At 37.9% G+C, this 15,646-nt stretch overlaps 2 protein-coding genes across 2 annotated transcripts in view; both read right to left on the bottom strand.

Moving 5' to 3' along the window:
• Window positions 1–11,123, bottom strand: part of foxk2b (forkhead box K2b) — a 96,178-nt gene extending 85,055 nt beyond the window's left edge. The window contains exon 1 of the mRNA XM_079813679.1: window positions 9,169–11,123. Coding sequence (XP_079669805.1) covers window positions 9,169–9,392 — 224 coding nt within the window. The 5' untranslated portion in view covers window positions 9,393–11,123. The remainder of the gene's footprint in view (window positions 1–9,168) is intronic.
• A 3,770-nt stretch (window positions 11,124–14,893) lies between these two features.
• tmem238l (transmembrane protein 238 like) overlaps window positions 14,894–15,646 on the bottom strand; it is a 5,202-nt gene continuing 4,449 nt past the window's right edge. The window contains exon 3 of the mRNA XM_079818771.1: window positions 14,894–15,646. This exon is cut by the window's right edge and continues 212 nt beyond it. The gene's annotated coding sequence lies outside the window, so the exon portion shown is untranslated.

Here is a 15,646-nt window from a genome sequence, read left to right as displayed (position 1 = left end):
TTCATTGGTGTTGGTTTAATGACTTTACAAACATTTAACATATTAAATAAATATCATTCAGTGTCCAATGTGCAGCAGCTTTACCCACATAGACCCTTTTCACAGTGATGACGTGTTTTAATGGTCATCAATATCGTAAATCCTGCAACGTTTTTTGTATTTAAAAAAAAAATGTATGTACATTTATAACACTAATACTTTGTATTATATTACTTTTGCATCATATTACAAAAAACAAGTTACCGCTGCTGTGAGAGTGTTTCTAATACAGCGTCTATGGGAGTGATGGTGAAAATTAACATCTTTCTCTCTTTCCACTTCCGTTATTAATCTCACTCTATTTTTTCCCTCTTTTGGAAAGTTGTTAAATCACTACTGTGGAGTTTTTAGTTTGCTATTTGAGCAAATGAGGACACAAAAATATATATTTAATGTATTCTTTCATTCACCGCTATAAAAGTTAACCCAACTATGACGACTTCCGCTCTGAGAAACCCAGAAATGTGAAAGGGTCATTGCTCTTTTTTCACATAATGAAATGTTTTCTAATCCCACCTGTTACATTTATTAATGAGGGTAATGACATTATTGACTTCTACTCAGGCCAGCCAAACTCCAGCACCACTGACAGATGAAGAGGAGATGGAGGAAGAATATTAACATCCAAACAGGAAAAATAATAAAGCATTTGTAGGAAATAAAGATGACCATGAACAATTGTAAATAAATGTATTTAACAGCTGTGGTGGTGGTTATGGCATATATCTCGAACTACCATCTGGCAGCATCCTTCCATCCCATACAGTAATCTGTTTTCAGAAAGTGTGATGATGGGAATATGAGTGTCAATGCGTCCAACCACTGGAAATCCTAAAGGAAATTCTAATTATTAGGGATACTTCTAGAGGTTTATCAAGTGAATGTCAGGATCCTGTATAAAAGGACATGCCATTTTTGTCAGTTTGACAGTGTCCTCATGATGAAAATATGAGCAATGAATGAATGTTCCTGCACTGCAAAGAATGCTTTCCTCACTATGTATTTTTGTCAAGTGGCAGATAATTTAATTTGTTTTAAGTAAACTTCGCTTACTTTCGATTTAGATTAAATTTATAATTTGTTGATATTTGTACTTGAAATACGACCAAAATACTCAGTAAAAAAAAGCATTTGTGCAGTTTGAATGAATGAATTAAGTATTTAAACACAGCTGGTGCTTTAAAAAAGGGGAGGAGACTGAAATAAACTCTGGGTTTACCAAAGAAAACCTGCTTCTGACCAGGTTAGGTTCACAGAGTAAGTTATCCTGGTAACTGACTCTGAGTATAAGTTCCCTCTCTTTTAGAAACCGGCTTGACTTACCCTGCTTTCTCAGGTTTGACATTCCTCCCATTCTGAAACAGAAAACCCAGAGTTTCCCTTATTTCAGGGTTAACATACTCAGAGTTGTCACTTAACCTCCTTTCTGAAACGGGCCCCAGGTCAGGAGCCGGTTTTCTTTGGTAAACCCAGAGTTTCTTTCAGTCTCCTCCCCTTTTTTTAAAGTGCCAGCTGTGTTTAAATTCTCATTCATTCAAACTGCACAAATGCTTTTTTTAATATATTATAAATATATATTTTTTGTGTCCCCATTTGCTCAAATAGCAAAAGAAAAACTCCACAATAGTGATTTCACAACTTTCAAAAAGAGGGAAAAAATAGAGTGAGTTTGATAACGGAAGTGGAAAGAGAGAAAGATGTTAATTTTCACCATCACTCCCATAGACGCTGTATTAGAAACACTCTCACAGCAGCGGTAACTTGTTTTTTGTAATTTGATGCAAAAGTAATATAATACAAAGTATTAGTGCTATAAATGTAGGGGAGAGCAGGGCACAACCTAACGCATTTTGACTTTCTCAGTTTGTGTAAATCCACTTGGGGTTCAGAGTATTTATTGTTTCCCACATTAATTGCACACATGTCTAGTACAATTGTGTGGTTTTGTTTCATTAATACAGTGTTTACTTTTTTCTTGATTTACCCCGAAAGAATGGAAGTGAAATGTGACAACATGCCCCATAGGTGGGGTACAATGTAACAAGACCAAATAACCGCTTAAAATGTTACCTGATATAATCAAAAAAATATACAAGACAAACTAAAATATTTTGTCAACAAAAAACAATTATTAACTTTTTAAAATAAAATAATGGCATTTTTTTAATCATTAAAAATATAAGCATTTTTGAGTTTGACTACAAACACATCGCTAAATACAGCTAAACAGCATCGTTCAAAACATAATAATAATTAATAGTTTCTGAACATAAACACTCAGTCATTATTCACCGTTTTCTCATGGTTTCTCAAAAGAACTCATAAAAGTATAGAATATAATGGCATATTTCTAATAGGGGTTCATTGTAACGCATGGTTTGCTATGGTTAAAAACACGTTCAGTGATATCTTCCAGAGATTTTTTAATTTTGGCGCTATTTTTTCTCTAAATAATGTTGGTATGGCAACTAGTAAATACACTAAGTTTCATCATTCTGGCATGTGTGGAAAGTGTTAAAACATGCGCGTTACAACTAACCCTGCGTTAGGTTGTGCCCCGCGCTCCCCTTCATACATTAATAAAAAAATACAAAAAACGTTGCAGGATTTACGATATTGATGACCATTAAAACGCGTTATCACTGTAAAAATAAACTATGTGGGAAAAGCTGCTGCACATTGGACACTGAATGATATTTATTTAATATGTCAAATGTTTGTAAAGTCATTAAACCTACACCCATGAACATTTAATGCTTAAAGCTTTACCTGATTGAATTATGTTTTTATTTTTCATTTTTAGCTGCTGCCACATTCTTTTTGTGCCTTTTGGTTACCATGAAAATTAAACTTAATTAAAATAATTAAGAATTAAAATGACATGCAAATGTCTTTTTGTTGTGTGCTGTTGCCATGGTGAATCGTAATTTCGTAGCTCCATTGATCGTGGCTTTTCATAGTTGGAGAGCATGAGCTTAACTCAGAGTCAGTCTACTCAGAGTTGATTGAACTAACTCAATTCAGCTGTTCTGAAACACAAAACTCAGAGTTTCCCATCTCAGAGTAAGTCAACTCAGAGTTCAGGTTTACGCTCAGAGTTGGTTGAACCTCCTTCTTGAAACGGGCCCCAGCTCCTCTGGCTCAAAAAAACAAAAAATCCCTTTCAAATCCTATTAATTAAACCTGTATCTTCTTCTATTATCATTTCCCTGTTCTGGTTTTAATATGTTTCTCAAAGTTATATCAATCTCCTCTTTCCTCATAATCTCGTCATAGTCTCTATCCTCTTTATATATCTTTCACTATACATGATAACATGTTCTACTGTTTGATTTTCTCCACACCATTCACAGAGTCCTGTCGGATGCTTGGACATTAATTTCAATCTTATATTAAGTCCTGTATGTCTAAGTCTTGATCAAATGTTTTCCTCTCTTCTACTTCCACCAAAGTACCTCTTTTCCCCCACTTTTGGCTGTATTGCGTACATGTGTCTACCCTTACTTCCCGTTTCCCACATTTGTTGCCATCTTTGATTTTAATTATAGCTTTAACTTCATCTCTACTATGTGTTATTTCCATTTCAATTCTATCCTCCTGCAAAGCTTGTTTCGCCATTTTATCTGCTGCCTCATTCCCTTTTACCCCGACATGAGCTGGTTCCCACATGAATATTACCCTCTTACCTGCTGTAACATATGTAATTCTTGCAATATCTCCACTATTAAATCCTGTCTAGAGTCTGACTGTTGTGCTTCAGTGCACATAAGAGCAGAACTGGAGTCTGAACATATTACCACATCCTTTAATCCTGCCTCATTTACCCACCTCAATGCCATCATTATTGCAATTAACTCTCCTGAAAAAACGGATAATTTATTTGATATCCTTATTTTTCTGGATATCTGTAGATTTGGAACAACAAACGCTACACCTACATGTTCATTATCTGGATTTTTTGATATACACTTGTATTTTATGCCCATAATTTAACCATAAGTATTCCCTGAATTCCTCTATTTCACTCTGACATTCTTTTTGCCTGTTTTCCAACATACTTAAATCAACTGGTAACTGGTAACACCACTCTTGGAGTAATTCTTAAAGGGTTAGTTCACCCGTCAGACCTCCGTTCATCTTCAGAACACAAATGAAGATATTTTAGTGTAAATCTGATGGCTCTGAAAGGCCTCCATTGGCACAATGGCACGGTTCACTCTCAAGACCCTTAAAATGTACTAAAGACGTCGTTACATCATGAAGCTTCGAAGCGTTATGAATCAGTGAGTCGATTCATGATTCGGATCGCGTGTCAAACCGCCAAACTGCTGATTCGACTCACTGATTCATAACGCTTCGAAGCTTCATGAGGCCGTGTTTTGAAATCGTCATCACTATGTAAGTCGTTATTTAGGGTTTTTTTGCGCACAAAAACTATTCTCGTCGCTTCATAAAGTTATTGTAGAACCACTGTAGTGAGATGGACTTTGTAATGACGTCTTTAGTACCTTTTAAGGGTCTTGAGAGTGTAAAGTGCATTGTGCCAATGGAGGCCTTTCAGAGTCATCAGATTTACACTAAAATATCTTCATTTGTGTTCTGAAGATGAACGGAGGTCTGACGGGTGTCGAACGACATGAGGGTAAGTAATTAATGACAGAATTTTCATTTTTGGGTGAACTAACTCTTTAACTCTTTTATTAAATCACCAATCACCCATCCAAAATTATTACACTTCCTTTTTCCATACTCCCAACACTGCTCTAATACCCTTAAAGGGTTAGTTCACCCAAAAATGAAAATTCTGTCATTAATTACTCACCCTCATGTCGTTCGACACCCATCAGACGTCCGTTCATCTTCAGACACAAATGAAGATATTTTAGTTGAAAGCTGATGGCTGAGAAAGGCTTCAGATAGGCCTCCATTGGAATTCAGTACACTTATACTCCTAAGACCCATAAAAGGCACTTAAAACGTTGTTACAAAGTCCATCTCACCACAGTGACTCTACAATAATTTTACGATGCGACGACAATAGTTTTTGTGCGCAAAAAAAAAAATCAAAATAACACCTTTATCCAACTTGTTCTTGTCTTCCGTGTGTGCCTCCACGACGCATGCGCGAGAATATGACGCAGCGCCAGCGTTCGGACACATGACCCAGAAGCGATTTGTTTACAAGCAGAGGAAGACGCGCGTGTCTAAGCTGGGGCCCGTTCTTCGTACGTCGCTAACTCAGTTAGCTGGATTTGATTGTTGACGATTTTACATGATCTCGGATTGTTTGGTTCTTCGAAGCTTATCCTGGACTTGTTGTCATAGCAACAGGTCCGTAATCTTAAACCTGCTCATGAGCGGCTTATTTCATGTAAACAGGATTAGATTGCATCTTGAGGTGATACTTAAAATCTGTCCCAGCCACTGCTACTTTATTACAAGAGTGCATTACTGAACCAGGGGCAATAATAATAATTTTAAATAATAATAATAGAAAATGTTATATTGTTTATGTATATGAGAATGTATATAATATTATAATGTTGTATATAATAATATAGACACAGCCACTTGATTGAGCAATTTATTTTTGATGGAATAATTACTTTATAATTTTATTGGAGGTTTACACACATGTTGTACAGTTACTCTGAGCCGTGCATTAATTTAAGTGATGACAGATATTATGGGATGGCTTGATGCAGCGCAAGAGATGCAGATAATTTGATCTTGACCCTTAAGAAACTTTAATACTGTCACGTTACAAATCTGCTCCAAATTGAATTAAAAATTAAATTACAACATTGAAATAAAAATGTAAAGGGTGTACAAATACTGTATAAAATCGTGAATATAAATAATTGGTAATCATGTTAAAAAAAACAAAAAACATTTATCATTTATCTATTATAACTTTTATGTTGGTTTGGCTGTTTCCTTATAAAGGTCCAGACATTCGTGGGGTTTTTATTGTATAATTTGTCAAGATTTTTGCATGAATTTTTTAATTATATGATGTCATTACGTTGCTGTCTTGACGCCAGCCAATCGCTGCATTGCTGATCGTGGTTTCGAGTATCGATGCATCTGCCCTCTTCAGGGAACACAAGAACGCTCAGTAATCTTAGATCATTTAATTCAGATATTTTAATCCAATCCGCAAATTCGTTTGAAGAACCAAATTAGCCTGAGATCAGTTATCTCGATTAAAAGATCTGGGATCTGTCAAATCATCTCAGATGTAATAAGCAACGTACGAAGAACGGGCCCCTGTTGAATTCTAAATTGATCGTGCTTTAGGTCTCGGCGTAGTTCTCAAAATGGGGCTTAAGTGTGCATTTCATGGATTCCCGAACCCCGGCGCTACGTCATATTCTCGCGCATGCGTCGTGGAGACACACACGGAAGACAATAACAAGCTGGATAAAGGTGTTATTTAGATTTTTTTTGCGCACAAAAACTATTGTCATCGCATCGTAAGATTATTGTAGAGCCACTGTGGTGAGATGGACTTTGTAATGATATTTTAAGTGCCTTTTATCGGTCTTGGGAGTGTAAATGTACTGAATGCCAATGGAGGCCTATCTGAAGCCTTTCTCAGCATCAGCTTTCAACTAAAATATCTTCATTTGTGTTCCGAATATGAACGGAGGTCTTACGGGTGTCGAACGACATGAGGGTGAGTAATTAATGACAGAATTTTCATTTTTGGGTGAACTAACCCTTTAAAGTAGGATGAGATTTGTCCTGTCCCATAAGATTCGCCCAATGTACTGCATTTAACTGTTGTCTTCTTATTTTCAGAGGCATATCTCCTACTTGTAACAGGTGAAGAAGGGTATGCTCCACAACAAATCCTTAATGCCTTTGCTTGAATTCGCTCTAGTTTGTCCAAGTGAGTCTTTGCCGCTGATCCATATGCTTCCATAATCAATTACTGATCTAATTAAAGGATTAGTTCACTTTTAAATAAACTTTTGCTGATATTTTACTCACCCCCATGTCATCCAAGATGTCCATGTCTTTCTTTCTGCAGTCGAAAAGAAATTAAGGTTTTGGATGAAAACAGTCCAGGGGTTTTTCTCCATATAATGGACTTCAATGGGCTCCAAACAGTTCAAGGTCCAAATGACAGTTTCAGTGCAGCTTTAAACGATACCAGACGATGAATAAGAGTCTTATCTAGCCAAACCATCAGTTTCTGTGAGAAACCGAGCAGTATTTATGCTATTATTTTACCTCTTATCAGACGAACGTGATCATCTCTGAGCTCCGCCATAACTTCCGCTAAGTGAGGTCAAAATACGAGCGTGGTCATAGATGTATACGTAGATGCCTCATTAGCGCTTGTACGGATCAATAGAATTAGGCATCTACGATCGATATATCTATGACCATGCTCGTATTTTTGACCTCACTTAGTGGAAGTTATGGCTGAGCTCAGAGACGATCACGTTCGTCTGAAAAGAGGTAAAATAATAGCATAAATACTGCTGGGTTTCTCACAGAAACTGATGGTTTGTCTAGATAAGACCCTTATTCATCATCTGGTGTCGTTTAAAGCCCTTTGAAGCTGCACTGAAACTGTCATTTGGACCTTGAACCGTTTGGGGTCCATTGAAGTCCATTATATGGAGAAAAACCCTGGACTGTTTTCATCCAAAAACCTTAATTTCTTTTCGACTGCAGAAAGAAAGACATGGACATCTTGGATGACATGGGGGTGAGTAAAATATCAGCAAAAGTTTATTTAAAAGTGAACTAATCCTTTAACGTTATATAAATAGTTTTCAGCGCCAGCCTATCTGCCCAGACACACATCTCATTATATTCAACACTCTTTTACACTTGTCTTCCATCTTCTCAATATGTCCTTTCTATGTGAGTCTGCTGTCTAATTCCAAGAAACCTTATTTTGGATACCAGTTCTAGATTTAGATCATACAACTTTAATTTCATTTCATCATCAATTCTTTTATTAGTGAAAAAGATTACCTGAGTTTTTTCCACTGAGAATTTAAACCCCCACTTAAATGACCATTCCTCAACTTCTTTTAAAGCATTTTGCATCCTCCGTACAGCATAGCCTTTACATTCCGGGACAACTGTTGTCAGTGATATAAGTATTTGAAATTAACATGATTTCTTAATGTCTAGTGACATATCAGGGCCATTTTATGATTAATTGAGATACATTTCTTACATAGTTCCTTAAAAAAAAAAAAAAAAAACGTTTTAAGAAAAAAAAAGGGGAAAAAAACTATAGTAAGTACATGTAGTAACGTGTAACTACGTCATCTTAAAATAAAGTGTTATTTTAATAAAATATTTATTATTTGCATTATTTTACCTCTTTTCGGACGAACGTGATCATCTCTGAGCTCAGCCATAACTTCCGCTAAGTGAGGTCAAAATACGAGCCTGGTCATAGATGTATACGTAGATGCCTCATTAGCGCCTGCACGGATCAGTAGAATGAGGCGGAGCTCAGAGATGATCACGCTCGTCTGATAAGAGGTAAACTAATATCATAAATACATTTCTTACATACAGTTCCTTTAAAAAAAAAAAAAATTTTTTTACATACAGTTCCTTTAAAAAAAAAAAACTTTTTAAGAAAAAAAACTATAGTAAGTACATGTAACGTGTAACTACGTCACCTTAAAATAAAGTGTTATTTTAATAAAATATGTATTATTTGAATGCACTGAAAATTAATTCAAACTAGATACGTTTTATGGAACAAAGTGATTTGTAATGAATTGATCAAATCATTTAAAAAGGAAATAATGCACTCGGACACAACTTTTCACTTTTTATTTTATAATAGTTATTTAAATAAATTGTTATCTCTTTTATATCACATTCTATATTCGCAGGTCTGAAGCTATAGTTATAATTTTCAGTAACTCTTTTGAATTAATAGTATTTGGGGCGGAGATATAACGTGTGCAATTGAAACTGCTCTCTCGCTCTCTCTCTCTCGCAATAAATAAATCTCTGACTTTGCTGTTAGTCACTTGAAAGAATAGTGTTGTCTCTAAGGCATATGTTTATAAAGAAAACAAGACGTTGAAATAACAATAGCTGTATAACAATGATAACAAAGATATCAAAACAGTTGCTCACCTGTCTAATAAAACACGTGCAAGATCGGCGTCTTTCTCTAGCCGAAGTTTGTCGCGGATCTCTCTCCATCTTGAGAATGCCACACCAATATTAATCCTTGTTTTACTTCTCCTCTTGTCCCAAATTCTTCTTGGGTCGTCTGATTTACCCGTGCGTTTACGTCGTTTTATGCCGCTATCTTTGGCATAACTCTCTGCAAACGACAGCGAATAAGCATGGTCCATACTGTGCGTAACAACAGATTTGTTTGCTTGCTGGACGCTACTACTTCCGCATTTTTTTCATGAGACGCACTGTGTTGCCATGGTTTCCGCGGAAGTAAAACCCGGGGGTAGCGTGGATATGACGTCACTGACATGCGACGCAATGACACGGGCCGTTACACTGGTTAAAATCGTGGATTTCTCTTGATTTTGCGTATCAAGAAAAGTACAAAGAACTTCAACATACTTTCCATAGTCCCTTCCTGTCATGTAGACACAGCATTTAAAATATTTAGTTTCAGAAGACAGAAGAAGGCTCGCTTTCTTTTCATTCCGCAAACATTTAACTTCTTTTGGGCATTTCTTTCTCAGGACTATGATCTTCACAAACGTCATCTGTTAGATAGCCTACTTTGGATATGAATATGCCTAGTTAGATTTACCTTATCTTGAAATTTATTTGCATCATTTTAATAAAATGTGTTGTTATTGATTTCTGACATAATCTTTGCTTGTTTGGCTGAATCTCATAGCATCATTTGGGATGATGTACACAAGTGAAGTAGATATTTTAATGCTAAATTCTTATATGTTGTACCTTTAAAGGTTGTTAATTTTGTTCTGGAGGTCTCCTACATTAGGTTTACATGCATCCAGGAAAGAAAAAACAACAACTTCTAAATACACATTGCACATCACCTGATTCTTAAAGAGTCTGCAACAGGAGAAAACCCACATAATTTCAACTATTGCGTCATGAAATGTTTCGGTCGAGAATTCAGTTGTTTGAAGCTCCCCTCCTTTATACTTTATACGAAAAGGGTTGTGTATTTAATTTTATTATAGAAACATGTACATACACTTGTACATATGTCTCTCTAAACCCCTCCTTTCCGAGACCCGACTCTGCTCTGATTGGTCAGATGGCCCAGTCTGTTGTGATTGGTCAACTCTGCTCTGATTGGTCAGATGGCCCAGTCTGTTGTGATTGGTCTACTCTGCTCTGATTGGTCAGATGGCCCAGTCTGTTGTGATTGTTCAACTCTGCTCTGATTGGTCAGATGGCCCAGTCTGTTGTGATTGGTCTACTCTGCTCTGATTGGTCAGATGGCCCAGTCTGTTGTGATTGGTCTACTCTGCTCTGATTGGTCAGATGGCCCAGTCTGTTGTGATTGTTCAACTCTGCTCTGATTGGTCAGATGGCCCAGTCTGTTGTGATTGGTCTACTCTGCTCTGATTGGTCAGATGGCCCAGTCTGTTGTGATTGGTCTACTCTCCTCTGATTGGTCAGATGGCCCAGTCTGTTGTGATTGTTCAACTCTGCTCTGATTGGTCAGATGGCCCAGTCTGTTGTGATTGGTCTACTCTGCTCTGATTGGTCAGATGGCCCAGTCTGTTGTGATTGGTCTACTCTGCTCTGATTGGTCAGATGGCCCAGTCTGTTGTGATTGTTCAACTCTGCTCTGATTGGTCAGATGGCCCAGTCTGTTGTGATTGGTCTACTCTCCTCTGATTGGTCAGATGGCCCAGTCTGTTGTGATTGGTCTACTCTCCTCTGATTGGTCAGATGGCCCAGTCTGTTGTGATTGGTCTACTCTGCTCTGATTGGTCAGATGGCCCAGTCTGTTGTGATTGTTCAACTCTCCTCTGATTGGTCAGATGGCCCAGTCTGTTGTGATTGTTCAACTCTGCTCTGATTGGTCAGATGGCCCAGTCTGTTGTGATTGTTCAACTCTGCTCTGATTGGTCAGATGGCCCAGTCTGTTGTGATTGGTCTACTCTCCTCTGATTGGTCAGATGGCCCAGTCTGTTGTGATTGGTCTACTCTCCTCTGATTGGTCAGATGGCCCAGTCTGTTGTGATTGGTCTACTCTGCTCTAATTGGTCAGATGGCCCAGTCTGTTGTGATTTGTTCTAGCTTCAAATAAATTTAGCGTTATGGAAAACCAACGTAAGTCAGCTGGTCTCAACTGGTTTTGCTTCAGTGTCCATAATTTACATTGGACATCAAGTGTAAATAATACAGAAGAACTGAACACTGAATATTAATATCCCCATGATACTGGTCTTATGATTTCAACATCGTGGACAACAAGAGAGGAAACACTTTATGCAAAATAACAAAGCAAAAATATCCTGAGTCACGCATACAGGGCGGATCCCTCAATGCTGACGTCTGTGCTGGCATTTCCAGTTCATCCAGTTTCCACAAAGGCATCTGACCAAAACACGAGATCAGGAAAGACGCCCATGACTGTCAATGACCAAACAAACACTTCATTTCATAAATGAATCTCATAGGAAGCATTCAAAGTAACCACAGCATGATTTCAGTACAGGTGTTTACATTCAGCACTTATTGGTTATGATAACAAGATAATTATATTATTAATGGAAGTCAAATCTGTGGAAAAGGACAATTGATAGTAAATCAACAATTAGCTTTCAGTGCAGTGTCTATGGGCTCCGCTTTTCACCTGAGGTTTTCCAATGTTTTCCATAAAGTGCATGACAGGATCTCCCAAAAAGAGCCAAGAATTATGTGGCAAGGTTTCATCATCAGGAAAAATTTAATGGCTAAAAACGATCTTCTACCTGAAGAATCTTCCTCTGCGTTTTGCCATTCTCAGCCATTAAAATGAATTGACAGGATATCACTCCCCTTTTCCCATTCTGGAAACACTGGGAGATGATGAAAACTGTTAAAGTTTAAAATCCCAAGACAACGATGGCTCAACAGTTGACTCGTCATCCTATCTCTGCTGGTCGTTCAGCGCTTCCCGGAGTCCCTTCAACTTCCAAAAGTCCATATTTTCAACTTCCCCAGTCCATATTCCTCCTCCTATCCGGTGTTCACTTGGGCAGAAGTTCCCGGTACGGCACTGTGAGGTTCCCCAGGTACCAAAAGATCCAAAACACCAGACTAAGGAAGATGATGATCGGCCCAGAAAGGACAAACAAGTCCCAAAAATCGATAGGTGCAAAAATGCCTATGAGTAGGAGAGCCAGTCCGGCGACGTCGAACAGAATGGCCAAGAAGAGGAAGAGGAAGCAGCGTCCCACTCTTTCCTTGCAGTCCATTTTGGAGAAACTCAGGTGAGGAGAGCCAGTGGACTGTACAGCCGGCTGACGAGCCCGAAGAATGAATGACAGGAACCTTTTCTCCATAAGGCTATTATGAAGCAGCTCACCCACATTCTTACGTAGTGCATTTCATTGATGGCAGGTATGCAACCACCAGAACAAGTTCAACCGCCTGGCCAACGCATACTGGAGAGGCCAAGACTCTATTTTTATGCTTGCTATTCGACAGGCTGCTTTCCTCAAGTGGATCTACTAGAACAACAACAGATTCTGATCATTCACTCTAAAACATTCTTGGGTTATTTTTTTTTATTTAAATCAAATCCTGGGTTGAGCCTTTTGGGTATTTTTTTTGGGAGTTATTTTTCAGTGCTTGAGTAGTTTTTGTGTAACTCAGATCCTGGGTCAGACGTAACAACCCAGTGTTTGTTACCCAGATCCTGGGTCAGACGTAACAACCCAGTGTTTGCTACCCAGATCCTGGGTCAGACTTAACAACCCAGTGTTTGGGTAGTTTTTGTGTTACTCAGATCCTGGGTCAGACATAACAACCCAGTGTTTGAGTAGTTTTTGTGTTACTCAGATCCTGGGTCAGACATAACAATCCAGTGTTTGGGTAGTTTCTGTGTTACCCAGATCCTGGGTCAGACCTAACAACCCAGTGTTTGGGTAGTTTTTGTGTTACTCAGATCCTGGGTCAGACATAACAACCCAGTGTTTGGGTAGTTTTTGTGTTACTCAGATCCTGGGTCAGACATAACAACCCAGTGTTTGAGTAGTTTTTGTGTAACTCAGATCCTGGGTCAGACATAACAATCCAGTGTTTGGGTAGTTTCTGTGTTACCCAGATCCTGGGTCAGACATAACAACCCAGTGTTTGAGTAGTTTTTGTGTTACTCAGATCCTGGGTCAGACATAACAATCCAGTGTTTGGGTAGTTTCTGTGTTACCCAGATCCTGGGTCAGACGTAACAACCCAGTGTTTGAGTAGTTTTTGTGTAACTCAGATCCTGGGTCAGACGTAACAACCCAGTGTTTGGGTAGTTTCTGTGTTACTCAGATCCTGGGTCAGATATAACAACCCAGTGTTTGGGTAGTTTTTGTGTTACTCAGATCCTGGGTCAGATGTAACAACCCAGTGTTTGGGTAGTTTCTGTGTTACCCAGATCCTGGGTCAGATATACCAACCCAGTGTTTGGGTAGTTTTTGTGTTACTCAGATCCTGGGTCAGATATACCAACCCAGTGTTTGGGTAGTTTCTGTGTTACCCAGATCCTGGGTCAGATATACCAACCCAGTGTTTGGGTAGTTTCTGTGTTACCCAGATCCTGGGTCAGACGTAACAACCCAGTGTTTGAGTAGTTTTTGTGTTACTCAGATCCTGGGTCAGATGTAACAACCCAGTGTTTGGCCAGTTTCTGTGTAACTCAGATCCTGGGTCAGACGTAACAACCCAGTGTTTGGGTAGTGTTTGTGTTTCTCAGATCCTGGGTCAGATGTAACAACCCAGTGTTTGGGTAGTTTTTGTGTTTCTCAGATCCTGGGTCAGATGTAACAACCCAGTGTTTGGGTAGTTTTTGTGTTTCTCAGATCCTGGGTCAGATGTAACAACCCAGTGTTTGGGTAGTTTTTGTGTTTCTCAGATCCTGGGTCAGATGTAACAACCCAGTGTTTGGGTAGTTTTTGTGTTTCTCAGATCCTGGGTCAGATGTAACAACCCAGTGTTTGGGTAGCTTCTGTTTTACTCACATCCTGAATTACACTTGAATTACTACAAAATGTTTATTTTTTAATTCTAGTATTAGTTAAACGAGCTTAAAAGTAGGTAATATGTATTAAAAACGATATAAAATATGCTATACTGTAAAATATGAGTGAAAAAAAGGAATTATCACTCAAGCCAGTGGTTGTGTGGAGTATTTAAAAAAAAAACTTAGAGTATTTAAGTTAATCTGTAAACATTAATTAATGTATGAAGTTAATGGAAAAGGTAAAAATAAAAATATTTTTATTGTAAAAAATGAATCAACTATGCTAGGTAAAATGAACTCAACATGTGTTCTGTCCTATATTTACCCAGCCCTTGGGTTGTTTTTAACCAGTGCAGATGCATAGCAAGTTTTGCTGAGCTGTCGGTTACACTTTCTTTTAAGGTGACGTTGTACTTACTCAGATAAGTATGGATTAATATGAATTAACTTATTATATTTACAGTTAGGGTTTGGCTGTTATTACTATAGTAAATACGTGTAAAAACATGCAACTGTTTATTATGTAATACTCAAACAACTTGTATTAGTCACATAAAGAAATTGCACATTGGCACACGGTATTAGTTATCCTTTAATTTGACTATTAAACTTAATACTCAAGGTTATGAGTTCAGATCAAAGTGTGACTGACTAACACTGCCAATGAATTAAAAACAGATACAGTCATAAGGAGTGAAACGTGGTTTAATTCGATAGTGTGGATTGTTTATACAAACTTCAATATACATTTAAAGCAGGAGTGTTTACATTCAGGGCATGTCAAGATTACGTGTTTTATATTTACATACATTCATGTACCGCATGTTCACACATGCATGCCTTACTCACTACTGACAAATATAATCTATATATTAAAATATAGTTATGTTACACATCATATGGCAATATATAACTCTTCATATAATCTTATGCTACAATATTTAGCACTAAAATAGCATGCACATCTGACCCTCTTTCCACTAAAGCTCTGTCCGTTAAACTAAAGTGTTGCAATTTCAGGCTGAATCAGTGTTGGCTGTCGGACTGGTTTGGTCACTGACTCTGGGAAGGAGTTTGCATGAACGCCCAGCTGCCGCTTTGAAAGGGAAATGCGGGTTCCTACAATGCATGAAGTGATGCATGAATTTACAAATGAGGATGTGCAAAAACAAGGGCTGTACCTGAGTATCTCTTCAAAACATCGCAGAATATCAACAACAACAGAAACACGACACAAGTGGACACACATTGAAATAGCGATAGGCTGATATATTGAACAATATATACAGTATTTGGCCATTTTGGTTGGTGTTACCTCCAATGCCTGGAGGTAATTTGCCAACACCTTATTAAAATAAATTAAAATTGTGCAAATTAAGAGTTCACTTCATTTCACCAGTTTGGCGTCACCACTAAATTACATTATATAAGCCACACTGC

The sequence above is a fragment of the Gobio gobio genome (assembly GCF_949357685.1).
Source record: "Gobio gobio genome assembly, chromosome: 1".
NCBI classification, from domain to species: Eukaryota; Metazoa; Chordata; class Actinopteri; order Cypriniformes; family Gobionidae; genus Gobio; species Gobio gobio.
Note: the sequence above shows the minus strand (reverse complement) of the source record. Positions and strands in the feature narration are given on the sequence as shown.